The 18,680-nt window shown below is 37.3% G+C and overlaps 1 protein-coding gene across 5 annotated transcripts in view; it reads right to left on the bottom strand.

Annotated features, from left to right (window-relative positions):
- Positions 1 to 18,680, bottom strand: part of EPHA7 (EPH receptor A7) — a 165,728-nt gene that overhangs the window by 4,444 nt on the left and 142,604 nt on the right. For 2 of the 5 annotated variants that reach the window (XM_064707275.1, XM_064707276.1), the window contains exons 15-17: positions 14,267 to 14,460; positions 13,010 to 13,165; positions 7,642 to 11,833 (exon numbers count right to left, since the gene is read on the bottom strand). In XM_064707275.1, coding sequence (XP_064563345.1) covers positions 11,719 to 11,833; positions 13,010 to 13,165; positions 14,267 to 14,460 — 465 coding nt within the window. In that variant the 3' untranslated portion in view covers positions 7,642 to 11,718. Of the gene's footprint in view, positions 1 to 7,641; positions 11,834 to 13,009; positions 13,166 to 14,266; positions 14,461 to 18,680 lie in introns of those variants that run through there. The other 3 variants (XM_064707273.1, XM_064707274.1, XM_064707277.1) reach the window with 2 other exon arrangements.

The following is an 18,680-nucleotide window of genomic DNA, read 5'->3' as shown; positions in this document are numbered from 1 at the left end:
AGACAATGTTTATGTTACTTGTGCTGCTTAAAAAGCCCCAACAAAACAAACCCAGATCTGAAAAAAAAAAAAGGGAAAGAATAAGAAGTGGATTTTACTGAACATTTAGTGACAGACTAGTCATATGAAATCTCTAAACAATATAGCTTTAGCACTAATGGATGTAGGCCACGACTGCATGTAAATTATTTTACATACGGCTAGAAATCTCTTAACTAAATTATTTGAAAATTCCTGGGAGAAAAGCAATTTGTTATAGACACTAAGACAAGTCAATGTAACACTAATACTAAAGAAAAATAAACTTGCAGAGGAATGTCCCCCTGCTATACCAACCAATATACTTATAGCTGCTTCCAAAGTAGTATCTGTCATTCCAGCACATGGATTATATTATTTAACAGTGTGAATCAAAGGGAAGAGACTCATTCAAGAGAAGAGTGATATTAACACATCATTGCATGACATACATCTCTGTCACCAAAGTGGAAAAAAATGGGAGCAAGATGTTTTATGATAAACTGAGAAGAGGATCTGATATTATTAATAGCCATAATATCTGAGGCTTAACAAACAAAAAGAAGAGCTAGAGAAAGCAATCTGATGGAGGGACAGAAAGTTTTCTTCTGTCTCTAGTGAAGTGTCCTAGGGACTAATTTTACATTAAGGGAAGGTATTAACTAAGCTAAACCTCGTTCCTATTAGTCTTTTTTGCACCTGCCCTTTGAAGCCCTAGTAATGCATGGAATGCATGAGAAAAGAATTCATCAAAAAGGCACTCTGAGGAGAAATCTTTTCAAAACGGAAGAACTTTTTTACTCTGATAGGTCTTTTTACTATTTTGAAGACAAGTAAGCCTTTGAATTAGTAAAAATGATTGACATGTGAATTTATTCAAAGCTAATCGTAAATGGTAGTCAAAAATGTCACTTCAATGCATAGGTATTTAAAACCTCAAGTTATATTTTTATTGGCGCTCTCTCACCTGATGTTTCTTCGGTAGCACCAAAACAAAGCTCTCTAGATCAAGAGATTGATGAAATAGGGTACAGGCCCACCCTGGACTGTGGCCCAGCTTTACTCCGGGCTGCCAGTAGTTCTCACTGCCCAAGTACCAGTTTCACCAGAGCAGAGCCCAGGTGCAATAACAGCATGAATAAAACAAGAATGAAACATCAACAAACGGAGATGAGGATCCCTGTGCAACACATGGCAAATGAATGAGATAATTTCCTTGCATCACTAGGACCCAGCTACTCCATATCATAACGGCTCGTTTCTAGCTGCCATGCTGTCCCATATCATTCCAGATTTGAATTAGACAGTCTATCTCCCTGGAAAGAGATGGAAACCCAAAACAGGTTGGAGAAACTAAAGGCCAAAGACAGTGATAAAGCCTCTAAAGTGAGGACAGGGCTTCAGTTCTTGGTTGCTCCATCTGTATGGTTGGATTTAGCACTTATTTATCCAGTCTCTGGTATGCACCAAGGCCATATCCAAAATCAATAATGAGAGAAAAAAGTTACCACCCACACTGTGACTTCCACATAAAGGAAACCCCATGAGAGCGAGCTCTCCGAGTGCCCTGGGTAAGCTATCATGTATCCCAACACTAAATCAGGGATTCACAGCCTCTAACCTTCTCTGAAATTAGATCTCTAAATTCATCCTTTCAACAGGAGATACATGTAAAGAAGGATCAAAGAGATCACATGCACTTTATCTAATAGTTGAGCAGTGTCAGAATGATATGGCAAAGTGTGGTGCCTGCAGACTGAGATACTAGCTCTTCTGGGAAAAGAAGGCCACTCAAGGTCTTCCAAGAAAAATCTGCATTTTACTCAGCAAAACCGTCCACTCATTCCCACAGAAGTGTCATAAACAAGATTTTCTGAGGAAGAAGGAGGGGATTTCTGAAAAGGAAAGGTGCATCAGGACGGGAAGGGATGGTACAGTACAGGAAATAACTTCAGAGGTAATTTTGGACTAGGCTTATCTTAACCAACCTTTTCCCAGGCAAGCAGCTGCAGCTCAAAGTGTCTGGTAACATATGAATATCAATATATAAGTCTCTCCTTTCCCACACCAACCCTTTTTAGAGATTGCAAATATCATGTTTGCCTTCTTGTAATACCTTCCCACAGCACAGCAGTGTAGAGTCAATCTGAGTCTTTCTATGCCTTTCTCACCCAAGAGATATGTAACATTTCCACAAGTTCCAGAAAAGTAGGCCATTCATCAAATCACAGGAAAATAAGGTGAGTCTTATCCATAAGGATGCCAGATAGGTATTACATGTCTGTCCATCAACATTCTGAACCATGGACAGCCATGATTCAGCTATCAACAAGCATGAGGGGAGTCAATCTGTTGTCTTGTTCTGGCATTTATGCTAAAAAAGGAGAGAGAGTGAGCCCAGTAACAGCTGGATGTCATCTCTGTGAGATAGATTCCTACTTGCAGCAAACAGCTTCTACCAATTTACATCATATTCATCTGCTTACTAATTCTCACTGACTTTAGCTAACAAGGACTTCTGTCACCAAAAGGTGCTTTAAATTGAAAATAAGAGCAACAACATAAAAGAACTTACGTCTAAGCACTGCCAAATACAATATATTGTTTTGCAAAAGTATGCTGCAATGGTTCAATGACACATTTACACATACATAAGTCTTTGCTAAGATATCTGGCATCTTTATATATATGTATGTGTGTGTGTGTGTGTGTGTGTATATTCTGTATGTGTCTGTATATATTATATATATATATGCATTCTTAATATGTATTTAATATATACATGTAATCTTAAATTCAAATAACTTGACAGCATCTGATATTTTAAAAAATTAAATAAAATAATATTTATAAAATAATATAATAAAATATTATAAAATAATATAATAAAAAACAGCTTTGCACAATCCTATTCAAAATATACAGGTGTAAAAATGGTATTAGCTACTTCAAAGGCTTACTTTATACGGATTTTTCTTCCCTTTTCAATAATTATTAAGATACTTTGTTGTACTGAAAGCAGGCAATATTTCTAAGGTATACCTTCTTGCTTTTTCAGCAAATAATTCAGAAGCAGATGACACAGGTCAAGCATTAGTTTTCATATGATTTTCAACAATCCAGCTATATTAATGTCATGAAATCCATAAGAAATGTTTATAATAGTACAAATGAATGTGAAGAGACTTTCCCCCCATTCATTGTGAGGAGTGTAAAATCACAAAAGGTAACTCTTTTCTCCTGGTTCCCTGACATAATCCCTTCACAAGGTTTGTTTTTCTTTTTCTGCCATTCAGCTCCCCCTTAGATTGCACTGCCAACAGAAAGATTTTGACACTATTTTAAATACATTCCATTAGCTTGTAATACTGGTGTTAACTGGGCATTCCATGTAAGCCTGACATTCTGCTCTTCTGCATACAACAATTCTCCCCACTGTAAACACACTTCTTTTTCTTGTTTGTTTTGATTTGTTTTGACCAACACAAACGACTTCTGCACTTAGGAGTTGTGTCCCTGACTCATTGTTGGTTGTAGACAGACATTGCTTTTGTTGGTGCTGGGTAGTAAATATTCCTTCCTCAGGATCATCTTCTGCTTACCCTGCAGGGAAGCATGGGTGCTGCTAGGTAAGTGTTAATGACTGATGCCAGCTGGGGAGAAACTGAAGTAGAGCATAGTGCTACAAATAGCTTCCTACCTCATGGCTGAGAAAATATCCCTCAAAGGCAGCTCTGCACAAGGTAACAAACATGGACAACTGCAGAGGGAATTTGGTGTTGGGACACTCAAGTAACTACTGCAAGAAAGGTACTGCCTGGCAGTCATCCTGCTGTTAGGAAAGCAGTTTCATGGGATAGCAGGCAGCTTGTGGCTGAGACTTTGAACAAAGAGCACACTGCCTAATTGGGATGCTTTTGCCAGCAAGTAAAAGTCATAAAAGAGGATTTGCCTCTTGCACAAATTTAGGTAATGTAGGCATTGAGACAATTATTTCTCTTGAAAAGAGCACTACAAAGAAATGCCTGAAAGCTATTTTTTATTCTCCTTCCCTGCCTCCATTCCTGCTATTGGCAGTGGATGAACTGAAGTGTAGGGAACCTCTGTAGTAAAGAGCAGCTTTTCCCTCCACAACAGCAATGAATCATTTTTCCACAGCACTAAGTGGTTAAGGCCCAGTAATATTAAAGGAGAATCCTCATTAGGAATACCTCTCAGTGCCTTGCTGGCCCAATTTCTTCAGGTAGGCATATTGGCTTGGATTTTAATCTAACCCTGTCTTTTTCTCCAGCAGCCTATGAGGGTACAAATATTGTCTAGTAGAAAAGGAGATGCTGCTATTTTGTATAGATTAATATAAGGGATGATTTATGGGCTCCTGCAGTAAACAAATCAGGAGACAGACCTGGAATGAAATGGCCTGAGGGCAAGAGCTCAGCAACTCTCACTTTCTGAACAAAATCCTAATCACCCAATCTCTTAAAAAATGCCATTTCTGAGGGGTCTTCAGGAGGTATCTGGGTGATTTTACTAAATTTCTTCGAGGCAAATCAGATTTCTCATGCAATGTACTATGCAAGAAATCAGGGGAATAACACATTTAATTTATGACTATGACTGAAAAGAACATGCTGGAGAGAACAAATCTGAGATTCCTGCACCATCTTTCTGTTAAGTTACACATGTGTTCTTGGCAGAGGCTCTTTGTCCCTGAGAAAAGGAAATGAAAACATTTTCCAGCAGACATGTCAAAATGGACATACAGCTCTTCAGGAAGCCAGTGGAAGTTGGCATAGTAACACAGGTTGAACAACAGTCAAGAAATTGCCTGAGTAATGTTTCTACAGACATGAAATGAGAGGGATCAATGTGGATACATTCTATCTATCTATCTATCTATCTATCTATCTATCTATCTATCTATCTATCTATCTATCTATCTATCATTAAGTCTAGACTCTTGCAAGCCAGGTTTGAATGTTTCAGTAAAAATAATGGATGGTTTTTCTTCTCAGTGAGACAGTATCTTTGGATCAGGAAGTTTGTTCCTTAATGTAAATTAATGGTTTTCTTCATAATTCTAAGGAAGTAATCATAAAATCACAGAATGGGTCAGGTTGGAAGGGACCGCATTGGGGCATGTTGTCCAACCTCACTGCTCAAGCAGGGTCATCGTGGAGCACACAGAACAGGATTGCATCCAGAGGGTTCTTGAATGTCTTGTGAGAGAGACTCTACATCTCTGGGTAATATAATAACAAGATAATTCCTATTGCACTTGCTCAATCCTACAGACTCTCATCATTTCTTCTGTTTTGTTTTGGCACAAAAAAGGGAAGGCTTTAGTTATGGGCTTGGGGCTATAATGTCTCCAGTTTATAAATGACATACTCAGAGTCATGGAACTCTAATACCAGTAGCACACATAAGTCTTTGGGCACAGCTATGGCTCATAGCACTGTGTGTGTTTTTCAGTGTTAGCCATGTAATGATTCATCAGAGAACCTCTAAGTTGTAGTTTTTTTATTATTAATTATTATTAGCAGCACAGCTCTACAATTGGTTATTTGGTTCAATTAAATAACCAAGCAGAAGCCTTGGTCTATGGGTGAATAGATTTTCTATTCCTGATTTAGCTCTTCTGGCACCAGGCATTATGTCTTGTTTTGTCCAAGATTCATTTGGCTGGCTACACAAGTTTTGCCTGGCTGTATCACATCTTTTTTCATAGTCTATCAAGACATCAGTTATTTTTTAACTTGTGCTTCTTTTTTGGTCACTTTAATTAGACATTAATTTCACCCAATTTGTATGGTATAAGTGCTAAAATCTGCTATCATTATACGAGACTTAAAGAGAGCTACTCTAAAATCATCTGAGAGTAAATACCATCACAGTTCATGTCCTATTTTCAGGCTTTTATTGTAAAAATCTCCTTTCATGTCTCGATTTCAAGTCTGCTTGAATGAGTTGTGTATTACCAGTTGCTTTCCCATCTGTCTCAATTTAGTCTCTTTGACAAATTCCAATCTGGCCTGAGGAAAAATCAGAGTACTGAAACCACTCTACACTACATTATTAGGTATATTATATTAACAGTATCTCTTTACTTAAAAAATCTTCACACTCCTTAACTCCCCTGCCAGGAATGTCCTGTGGAACCTACAACTTAGACACTGAATGACTTCACAGCTCTCTTCCCACTCCCTCCCATCTTCTGACTTCTCACCATGTACCAAACCGAGAGTTTTCATCCATAATTTCTAACCTTTCATAATCTTGTTGGATGTAACCTACAGGGTATACACATCACTCCTTTCGCTTTCAAACTGCCTACCCCTTGCCCACCCTGAAAGTGCTCTGAGAATTTCATGGATATTATAGACATGCAAATTTTATCCATTTTGTTTTGTCCCAACAGATTTGGCTCTAAATGCATGTGTCAATTACTGTAACTTGAAAGTCTCATAAAAACAAATCCAGAGGAAAAACTCTCACAAAATTAGCTTGCATTCTGCCACAACTCTTTCATCAGGATACTGCAATTTGTACGCCTGTGGTTTAATCATTTATATTTTTCAAATCCTTGTATGGAATGTGTTACAAAAATAGGGAGCCCTGTTATAGTTTGGGTTTCACAGTCCACTTGTTAGATGAGGTTTTTCCTTCTTTTTTCCCCTAAACCATTGCATTCCCTCCCCAATCCATTTTTGCAGGAACTTTAATTGCAGAACTGCCTATTTCCTAGTAAATAGACGGCTGCACTATTCAAACAGTAAAGATCTCTGTTTAAAAGTAATTGTTGGCTACATTTAAAGCCCTTAAGGGATTACAAGAAAAAACATAGGCTGCAGCCCAGGATTTCTTGTTTTACTAGAAACTTGTTTTTGGCTAAGGCTTTTGAGTAGTCTCAGAAATCTCAAATCTACCAGATGTAGGTCCACTACAAGTTAGTGGGGAAAAAATTCACCTGTTTCCATATATCAGTTAATTGATCAGAAGTACAATCCTAACAGGTCCTGAAGATGGAGAAAACCTGTTGCGATAGGTGCTCAGCAAATCATAGCACCAACTCTCTGAATACCCCTGCAGCACCTGCTGCCAGAATGGCTCTTGGGCAAGAATTCGTATTACACTTTTCTAAAACAGCACTTTTCATTCTGTACGGGATTTGTTCTCTTCCATGATAACCTCAAATGTCACTTGTTTAAAATAAAACAAGTAAGAGAAACAGCCCAACCAACAAACAAAATCCACCAAAGATCAAATGCATATCATGAGCACACCAGTTTTAAACCACATGCAGGGAAGCAATGAATTAAGGATGTTTTAGCTCTAACATGTCACAAACATAGCTTTAAAAGGTGAAATGGCCATTTTTTGGCTGAGCTGCCCTTCAGTCCTTTCACACAGCCAGTGGACTGGTTCATGTCATTACTGGGCAACAGAATGTTGGCTGAACCTGCCCGTGTGGCAGGGTGTTTCTGTATCACCTGGCATTATGGCTGTAGTGACATGCTCACCCTCCCAGCAGTAACCCAAAAGTCACGGAATTTAAATCACTCTCAAAATTGCTAAATATGAATTACTTAGAAAGTTAAGGACAAATTATTATTTTTTTATTTCAACTACTAACCAATAAATGTAAAAAAATACCAACAACAAAACAAAAATAAACCCCGTTCATCCCCCACATTAAAGCAATAGATTTGTAACATTCAAAACAGTGGAAACTATTCATCGTATATTACTATTAGTGGAAAAAAACAAATTTAATTTAAAATCACTTTTTCAAACTCCCTCAGTGGCTGCCAGATAATTCAAGCTTAAACAAATATAAAAAACCTCATTTTAAATTGAAAATAATACAGACAGAGCTCAATTATTGAGATATTAAGGGCAACATTCAATTTGAGATACATTTAAGCATCTTTGCCTCCTGGAGATTTTACATGACAAGGCTTTAGATAAACATGGTTTTGCAAACAGCAACTATCATATCTGATCACATAACCTCTGGACTAAAGCAGTATGTCAGCAAATATTTCTGATTATTTAAAATATTAAATAACTGTAATTTACTAGGCGGGTCTTCCTCAGAACAATCACAAAAATTTTCAAGAATTGATATCCACATACAAAAAGCATTTAGATGGCCTGTTACAAGTCTCTGAATAATAATAATAATAATAATAATAAAAAATCACCTCTCTCTGTAATAAAGCCCAGTTTAAATACATTCTGGGATATACCAGTGGTGGAGGAGCTGCCTTTCTATGACACTCGGCTTTCAAGGAAAACTGCAGCAGCCAAGGACAGATAGGGTAGGAATCACTTTACCTTACTTTAACTATATAGATATTAGATGCCTAATTTTAGCTAATCATCTGTCTTCCCTCTACCTTCCCTCTAATGGAGATAAGCATTTCCAGAGGGAGATCCATCCTGCTTTTTTTAAGGCATCTCTCTTCTAGATGCTTGCAGATAAATAAAGTCAAGGAATATGAGTATCACTGACAGCCTCATAATCTGTCATTAGCAATGCACAATGTCCAAATTCTTTGAAATAAAGCCAGAACTGAATTTTTCTTTTCTTTCATCATATAGCCTTTCATTCTCCCCTCAACCCAACTTATTCTTCAGTTCCTTCCATGAGCATCAACTTTCTCTGGCACTTTTTTTCCTACCCTGGACTGTGTTTTCTGAAACCTGGGGAACTGCAACTGATGTCAATATTTTGCTGCTCTACCAGTTACAAATCCATTTACATGCATGTGCTCTAAATTGCAGTAATGATCTGAACATGTAGATAAGTTATCTGATTGATTGCGGTTGATCGCGATTGTGCTTTCTGGGTCTACTCTACCACTTTCAAATGTGTAAAAATCTGTGGCAACATTAAGGCAGTCAAGGTATATAGATGAATGCTAAAATATATTTACTATTCAAAGAAGATGGCTTAAATCAAACCAGGAAAATTAAGGAAGAAATACCATTAGGGCCCTCACTTGTACATGCGTGAGCCCAAATCACCACACATGCTTTGAGGCCTCTGTGCTTCAGAATATTGAACAAGTCCTAAAGGTGAAGCCTGGCCTCAATTCTTTTGCATTTAGGGTTTGTAGATTCTCAGCAATACCAGCATTGCTGCATCGCACCTTTGATGACCAAGCCCTTAGAAACAGTAGCCGAGATTTATAAGGAAGCAGGTGTCTGAACTTAAAGACTCCTGAATTCCTAGCTGGGTGCCTAAAGCAGCAACAACACTGTCAAGCACCCTGCCCAGCTGCCCACAGATGCTCACCACAGTAGTGAGGCACTTAGCATTTGTTATAACACAAAATGGATGTTTATTAATTGTGTATTTTAAAATTTTGTTCTAATGGCTACTTGAAGTGCCTTGGCCGAGTGCTTGCGTGCACTAATTCCAATATTGGGCATGCAGTCTACTCTGCGTCTTATTCCTACATATTTTTTAGAAAATTAATTTTAATAGTTAAAAAACCAGCTTGAGCTGCATACGTGAAAATAACTCCGTTACGACTGAATGACAATCTAATACGAAATAAGAATAGTCACCATTTTTTCTTACTCTGCCCAAATCCAGGCAATAAATTAGGCTTCTCAGCATGACTGTAAAGTGCTGTGAATTGTATAAACAATCATATATGGACACTGAAAAATAACCCTTATGCACGTTGCATTATAGTTCCAAAAATATATTTACAGTCTATTACAAAGATTACAAATGGAAGTGTCTATGTATCGGGATTATGCTAGTTAAAAGCTTTTTACAGATTTTCTTCAACAAAGGTGGGTGGGGACAAAAAATTAGTATAACCAAACTGATTTTTCTAGTGAAACAAATAAATAAAATGACAAATATAACACTGTACAGTGATCTAAAAAGGGGGAGAAAAAAGGAAGGGAGGGGAAAGGATGCATTTAAGTTTTTGATAACTATCTTTGGTCCTAAATGTGGGAAAACACATTATGTAGCACTGAATATACATGTTTGTTTGTGATGCTCTGCAAGTAAAATAGAAAAATATAGTGCATTTTCAATGTATTCAGAGCTCACTACACATAAATGTGTGTACAAAACAAGACAGTATAAATAAAATTTACAAGTTTTACAAAGGAACATTTACAAGGTTTTTCTTTTGTTTTTTATTTTTTTTGTGTGGATGCCCACATTATCAAACCAGACCAATTTATGACTGATCCCTGGGATCTTTCTCTATCAAAATCAATAGAAGCAGCCCAATTCTCTTTGGAAGTACAGCATTTCATTGCTGGGGTAGTTCACAATTTTCAGATTTTTTTTTAAAGCATTTCTCTCTGGTTCATGTACATTCTTGCAATATCTGTAAAGACTCTGTTCATTATTGCTTATGATAATTAAATATTTTAATCAAACAAAATTAATATATAAGTAAATGGTGTAAAAAGATATTCCATTGAGCAACTACCTTTGCATCTCTGTTCCTAATGAATGACCGTTGTGTCTGTGTGACCACGCACACGCGTGTTCGTCAGAGCAGCAAAAGCTTGTAAAAAAATTGAAAATTCTGAACTGCCCCTTGTCTCATGCTCTACAGTTCTCATATAAAAGCTATGTCCTTATTCTGACAGCTGGACTGCATACAGCTTAAACTCACAGAAAATATACACCAGCTATTTCTCTTAGATTTGCTAATGCAGAGTACTGAAAAAAAATGTGATGTGCTCAGATTAAATGGTTTAGGTAACACTGGAGAACTGCACCCATGCTCTGAGACACTCCTACAATCACTTGTCCATTGCTGTGTCTCAGCAGGTTTACAGCTGTCGATCTACATCTTAGAACGTATCTCAGTTTAATTCTAGTCCATTAAAATCATCTTGCAAACGATTTGCTAAAAGTGCCTAGAACTACTTAGGGGTCATTATTGCTTTTCTTTTTCTTACTTTTTTTTTTCTCTTTTATTTTCTTTTAAAAGATAGCATATGTATAACCTTAAAAAATTCTTTAAAAAATATCAGAGCTCTTGGCAACTTGCATTTTCCTGACTCCCTGCCAATTAGCTAGCCATGTCAATACGGTGTTGACTTAACAAAAGGAAATGGCACAAAGGGATACCAAAGTTCAGATAGATATACATTGCTTGGTCATGCTTCTTAAATCTCTAGGAACTCAAATTCAGAGGTACCCAGTGTAGTAATGTGTCATTGAATTAGCACTAAAAAGGTCCAAAGATATAAACATCATACTAAAAGAAAGTCTTTATGAAGAATAAACACAAATGATTAAAAAAAGATTCAGAAATCACAGATTTAAGGAAAATATTTTGTTGAATTCAACAATAATATCATGATTTTATCTGACAAATATATTCTTTTTTAAATTTTTATGTACATTTAAAAAGTCTATTAGATAAAAAGGAGGTTAGAGAGCTCAAGGTGTTTGTATGTTTATTCAGGTAGTACTTTGTTTATTGTCACTGCTGTTTTCCTTGCCACCACTGGTGGATCCTAATTCCCTTTTCATAAATTCTGGTGGCACTTAGGAGTTCAAGTCTGTAGGTGCTTCTTGTAGCTCTTCTATTCACTGCAGGAAGGACCCAGGAAATCAAGTGTCTTCTAGCAGCACTTCATATATACTGAAGGCCAGTGCTGTTCTCTCAGTCTGTCACCTCCCTCATAAGGGAGAAATGTCTATCACACTTGGATGCCAGTGCCGTGTAAATGTAGCATTTGTGCTCTCATAGTCTGAATGCTGCTCATGATTTTCTTTTGATGACCAACCAACGTGATCCCTAAACTCATCACATCCCTGGGGAAGATAAATGCGTACATTGTTAATTTTTCAACTTAGACTGCTATTGTATGGTATTCAACTGTGAGTCAAAGCTATGCAGCGGTTTGGACTACGGGGTTCTGAACTACACGGAAGCTGCGCTGTAACCTCAGCTCAGTACTGGGAACTTCATACAGGCACTGTTCAACCACGAGTGCAATTACATGACAGGTGTCATGCAATTGCACTGTGTGGCTCTCCACATCTGAGAAGGAGGTCAGCATGTTTTACATGATCTTATCTGATCATCTTACGGTGTGTCTGTTAAGGACACCCGAAGACAAAGACACTTCTCTTGTAAAATACTTCAGGTGGTTTTCAGGACAAAGTGATGCATAAATAGAAGATTTTGGGGATCATAGTCTGTTTCCTAAAGAGATGCCTAGATGCCTTTGCATATTGACACATACCCATCATGCAAATGAATGAGGAGCAGCAGTTTGAACTCCGCCCCTACTAATGCTAGAAGCTTGTGGACTCTGACAACAGTTCCCAAGCTATAGGCTGAGACCCCTGGTGACACCAAGTAGATAAGAATAGGGTTGAACTCTTGAGAATATTGGCTTAGAAACTTTTTTAGAAACCCACCGCTCTCTAAAAGGAATTACATGTGTTTGGCAACCACCAGGACAAGAACGTTTTTTGCAGGGTGCCAAGAAGACCTGTTTTAAGATGACAGTACTGATACAGGCCGTGTTTGCCTTCAGAAAATTGTTTTGCTTCTACAGACTTATCCTGATGCAAAGCCCTGTCTTGCAGGACACAGACAGCCCCCAGCCAATTAGAAGAAAATTCCACATCTTCCCAGAGCACATCGGGGAAAAAAGTACCAATTAGGTGGTGGAGGCAAAATGGTTATTTTCCTATACATGCATACTTTGGAAGGGGCCACATTCTCCCTCAAATTCTAGTCCCTTTGTGTTATTTCAATTGGTCTGAAAGGCAGGGAAAAATGGGATGCCACACAGAGGTAGCAGGGTATTTGCCCTATTATGAGATATTCTAATACAACATCATCAGCTGCTAAAATGGCTGATTTGACCCCCAAGTACAATGTTTGTACTCAAGGTAAAGTTTTGGAGTTGAACATTGCGTATTGTTGTACCTAGAAATTCCCTAAATGCAAGTTAAACATGCCCAGTACTAACTTACTCAATAGTCATCCTGGCAACTGATTCAAGAGAGTTGTAGCCTGCTGCTGTGAAATTATCCTTATATCTTTCCATCTTAATAGCTTGTAACCATTCGCCTACGGAGCAGAAAGTGGTAAAATCGGGAGTGTTCTGGTCCAGAAGAGGGCTAATTGGTCTATGGAGAAGGAAAAAGGAAAGTAAGTTGTTTCCAAAGAGAGTAAAACATCAGGGAGTATTTAGCAAGGTGAGAGTCAAATAAGTTTTGGGTATTAAAAATGTCGAGAGTAGAAAGTAATAGGCCTTTATACACAGTTTAGATTATTCTGTGAATAGCTCTTGACTGCGCTGTGGCTCACAATATGTACTTCCTAAGCTTATTCACATAAAAGATGAAAGGTCAGAGTGAGCAAAATCAGCCTAATGGACTACTGTTACCAACAGAAAATCAACCTTATTACCTAGCATGACAGCAGCTGTCTCTATGTTGCTGAGTAAAATAAAGATGGTATTCTTTTACGCATCTTAGAAAATATAGTAGCAGCTACTCCCATTTTTCAATTGGATGGGACAAAACAAAGACAAGGGAAGAGCAGAGACACAAAGGCTTAAGGTCACACAGCAAATCAGTCAGTAGAAGAATCAGGAGCAGAACACAGGCCAGCTGATTCCCTAGTACAGTGGTCTAGCTAGCAGATCAAAAGATTACCATGATTAGATAATTCACCTGAAATTTATGAAGAAGCCATTAAAAACTACATCATGAAATACAATGAGATGCAATCACTGAAAGAAGTTAAAGCCAGAAAATGAAAGATAAAAATCTAGAGTGTAGCATGTCAAGGTACACTGGCCAAGCATGAGTATTGTTAATTACTATTTCTACTGTAGCAGTTCCTAGGGCAAGGGATGCATCATATAAACATACAGTAGGCAATGATCCTTGCCCTCCAGACTTCATAATTTTAAGAAACAAGGAAAACAAAGACTAGTGGTGAGAGTGCAGAAAGATGAGCAGGCAGTAGTTTACTGAGAAATGTGTTAGTTCTGCGATATTTATTTTGGTTTGTTTTTTTTTTTCTAAGAAAGTCCTTTTTTGGCTTGTTTAGCATGGTAAAAAAGAAGGGCAAATGAGGGAGGAGAAGAACAGGGGACAGAAAGAAGGAAGAACTGAAAGATAGATGAAATAAATAAGTGTGAACTGGAACCAGCCACCAAGCAGAACATCCAGAGCCCAGCCATGTGCACTGATAAGAACACACACTAAAGCTTTTCTTACCTGCTACAGGTTCCCAGGGGGGTTTTCAAGCTGTTTGGATTTCTAATCATTTTGTCCAGAATGCCAACTATCTGCTCAAACTTTGGCCTTTCACCGCGTTCCTTCTGCCAACAATCCAGCATCAGCTGGTGCAGTCCTGCTGGGCAATCCATGGGTGCTGGCAAACGATAGCCTTCTTCAATTGCTTTTATAACCTAGTAGCCAAAATAGTTCATCATTTTTCATTGACAGTAATTTAAAGAATATGTATTGCTACCCAGTTCAAATATCTAAGAAAAAATAAAATAAAATAAAATAATCAATAAACTAAAATTTGCCATTGATGTTGCAAAAATGTGAGTCAGTTGTTTTGACACTAGCCTTCAGGTTTTCAAATAATTTCCCCAGCTTTATCTTTGGGCTTATTTAGCATACTGTTCTATATGTGCAGAACATAGCTATATTACCTAGACAAGTGAGTAGCAGGGAACAACAATTAAATTCACTGAGGGAGCAGCAGATAGATTGATAAATTGAGTTATTTCAGAAAGCATTATTACTAGCCCCAAGGTTTTTATGAAAGAGTGTGTGGTAGAAGCAACTGACTTTTAAATGGATGGATATCTGTGCATGCACATATAAAATACAAGAAGCCTGAAGGTATTATAAAAGGATCCAAGAAAAATGTTTAGCAGATAGAAATTGCTAAAGAAAAAAGTTGTATTCTATGTCTAGCCATGTTATATGAATGACAAAGCAGCAGAACTGTGTGAGAGAGAAAGACCTGGGTAAATGCTATTTTAATATATCACAGAAAGTTAGATTTAATAAGAGATGCTGCTAGATGATGATATGATCAAAGGACAGCATAAATGTCTGAACCAAGAATTACACCCACCCGTTGACTTCCTTAGCCGAGTCCATTTGGATTTAAATAAAAATAAAAATGGATAAAGTAAAATCACAGCAAACTGCTGTAAACCTTGAGGGCAGAATAAAAAAAGCACATCAGGAAGCAAGGCAGATAAGAAAAGCTAGTGAAAAAGGGCTAAAACACTGTTCATGGGGGATTTCAAGTATACTGACATTGACTGACACAGCAGCATTAGAATTGCTAAGGAAGGGTGCTTGTTCCTGAAGAGGAGTGCATAGGACTGTCTTCTCCCTCATTTTGTATAGAAAACAAGATCAGAAGCTGTTCTAGATGTAGTTCTGGGATGTAGATCTGGTATGATAAACAATGTTGGTGAATATCCAGATTTTAGTAAAAATAATGACGTCAGAAAGAAAATATTTTGTAGGTTGTGTGAGAAAACGCAGAAGTAGTGGACTGCAAAGTAGACAGAACTGCAGACAATACAGAATGACCTTCAAAAAGCTGGCTGAAATCCAGCCAGGTTTTGTATCAAAACCTTTTGCATAAAAGAAATTTTGTGAAAAGAGAAGGTATAGCCCAGTGGTAAGGCACTGACTGCAGTTTTGTGTCACAGAATGTCCTTTTGACCTCAGGGAAGTTGCCTCATCTCCCTAGGCCTCAGCTTTCTCTCTGAACATTTAGAATGACAGTACTGTCCTACAGCTCAAAAATGACTGAGAAATATTCAATTCCTGCAGAAACATTCACACCTTGAAGACTGAGTGCAGTGACCTTTTACAAACGTTGAAGTTGTCTGTCAGGGAGGGTGTGGAGAGAGGTTTTCTGCAGAAGAACAGGGAAATTGGAAGAACAGAGCTATATAGTGAAGAAAAACATTAAAAGTAAAATGTAAGATCCTTTAGAGCTATATTAAGAGGAAAAAGAAAAGAACAGCTCCTTATGCTTAGAAGTAGTAGTGGAATGAAAGTGAAAAATAATTTTACAGTGTGTACAGGACAATTGCTGTGCTGTGAAAAGTAATGCAGGGATTTCTGACCCTCTAAATAGTAAAAGGCATTAAACACTTTGAGCATGCTATGTATGATTTACTACAAATGAAGTAGTTGCTTAAGAGGTCAGAAGACAGAGATCACCAATGAGAAATTAAAAAGTAGGTGCCAGCAACAACAGCGCTACCACTAAAATATTTAATACCCTTAAAACTGGCAAACTACACAAGACTCTATCCAAGAATGTAAGGGAGAGTGAAAACATGAATGAAGGGATCAGAACAGGAGTTTTCCCCATTCACTATGAACTGCAGATAAACCTGAAGCAAACTGGGAATCAAGATGATGATGATGATCTTTCTGAAAGGTGTTACTTCACAATCAGCTTCTCTGATATGTATTCTGAGCAAGAAGGGTGAAACTGGGAAATATGAAATAATGAGTCAGCTAGAGATGGATGGAATTGCTGTGAATATCCAAAACACTGAAAAAATATTCCAAAATATTGATAAGTAAAGTACAACAAGTGTCCACTCTGCTAAGAAAGGAGGAGGTGTGGTTCAAAACATCAGTACTCGAAGAAAATTAAATAGATGCAGGATTTCTTTTTTTTTAATAAGCAAACCTACAAAGAGAAAACAGCTGGAGTTCTCACTAATAGAATTGGTTTATATTATCTACACTTCCCACAATTTGTTTTTGAAATTCTGCTTTTGCTGCAAAAAGAGTAAAAGGGGATACTGTTAAAACTATGCTTTCACCATAAGCAGGCTGAGTATGCAAAACAAGATAGAAAGGACTGAGTCTGGTTACATTATATACTAAATGCCAACAAGGAAATATTAAATAAGGGTAACTGGACAATGTGATGTTGTAACTCTGACTATGGCCATACAATATAACAATACAAATTAATAATTATAATAATGGTAAGAAATGCAGAAATATAGCCTTGCCCTTCTCTGAAGAACTAATCTGCGCTGAGGTTAGAAACAAATTGGGAGCAAGAACATCAGCAGTGTAAGAGGGGAATGGGGGTTTCAGGGCTACCTTTACTAGCAAGGATTAAACTGAGGTGAGCCCACTGCCCAGGGAAGTTGGGACCTCTATTTATCATCTGTGCTCAGCCTGCTGTGCCTCTGCAAGGAGTTTGTAGGATGAGTGTTCTTCTGGTGCACCCTAGCCCCAGGTCATTGCTAAAAGGAGGGTTTTGCTTGAAAAGAGTTCACAATGCAAATATATATCCTCCATCAGTCTAAATCAATGACTTAAAGGAGGAAGGGACAGGATTAAAGAAATGCTATCTAAAGATCCAAAGTCAGGGAGGCCTATTATTTAAGAGATCTGGTCTGCTTTATGGGTACACCCACATCCAATTTTAGGCAAAATGACACAGTTAAAATATAAAAACTGAGTGCAAAATTAGAAGAACACATTTAGAATTTTTCATTACCGTTAAATACTCCAACTGGTGACTTTGAAGTAAAACAAATAACAAATCATTAGATGATTCTAAATATTTACATCATGGATTATCTAGGGATTGGTAGGATGTGCATGTGGTATAGAAGAACATGTCTGAAGATCACAACATACAAGAATATTTGGAATTTTACCATGCAATTGATGCAGCTTTTAACTATGTGCTATTGAAGAATATCATGAAAGATGCTAAAAAGATTAAAACAGTAAGAAGTGGCAATTAGCTGGTTTTTGAAATCTGTTTTTTTCATGTGTTTTACATGCAGTTTTCGACAGAGGAATACTTTTCTAAATCTAATAAGAAGCATAAAGATATCAAAATTTCTCCTCTGTTTCAAAGTTTTTCCTTATTGTTCCCTGAAAGATAGGTAAGGTTTGCCTTTGAGGCATCTTATATTCCTGTCAGACTTCTTTTATGTTTGAATCTAGTACAGAAGGAAGGTGTCAAAAGAAATGAAACTCTACTGGGTGTCTGGGGAATGTAAATATTTCTCTTTCTCTGCCCCAAGGACTTGTTTGCCCATATTTTGACAGTCCATGAAATCTTTGACACTGAGACCTGTCAAATATTAACAACTTTGCACTGTGCCAAACTGACTCATCATCTACACTTTTATCTTTTTTTTTCTAACTTTGATGTTGATCATTCAATCAAAAATTAAAATAACAATTAAAAAAACCACTCAAGCTCCAACCTGAAGAACTTTAAATGACACTCTTTCTGACATCTATCACACCTGTATGGCTTTTTCCTGTGTAATTTCTATATTAATAGATACTCCTGTCAGAAGTCAAGATTAACACCCATCTGTTCTATTACTGCTGACCTGTTGCTCTGGATCATATTTTATGCAAACAAGGGTACTTTTAAATCAGCATAATTAACTTGAAAAAGCCAAAGTAGGTCATTAACTGCCACTCAGACTTTTAACAACTTTTTTCAAATGATTAATCATTGCTCTAAGGTCAAAAACCTCAGAATTATTTTTTATTGGAAAAAAAATTAATTCTCTCCACACTTAAGCATAGTAAAGACCCCATATTACTATTTTGATGTTCTAGTTTTAATTGATATTTAGGACAGAAA

The sequence above is a fragment of the Zonotrichia leucophrys genome, chromosome 3, assembly GCF_028769735.1.
Source record: "Zonotrichia leucophrys gambelii isolate GWCS_2022_RI chromosome 3, RI_Zleu_2.0, whole genome shotgun sequence".
NCBI classification, from domain to species: Eukaryota; Metazoa; Chordata; class Aves; order Passeriformes; family Passerellidae; genus Zonotrichia; species Zonotrichia leucophrys.
Note: the sequence above shows the minus strand (reverse complement) of the source record. Positions and strands in the feature narration are given on the sequence as shown.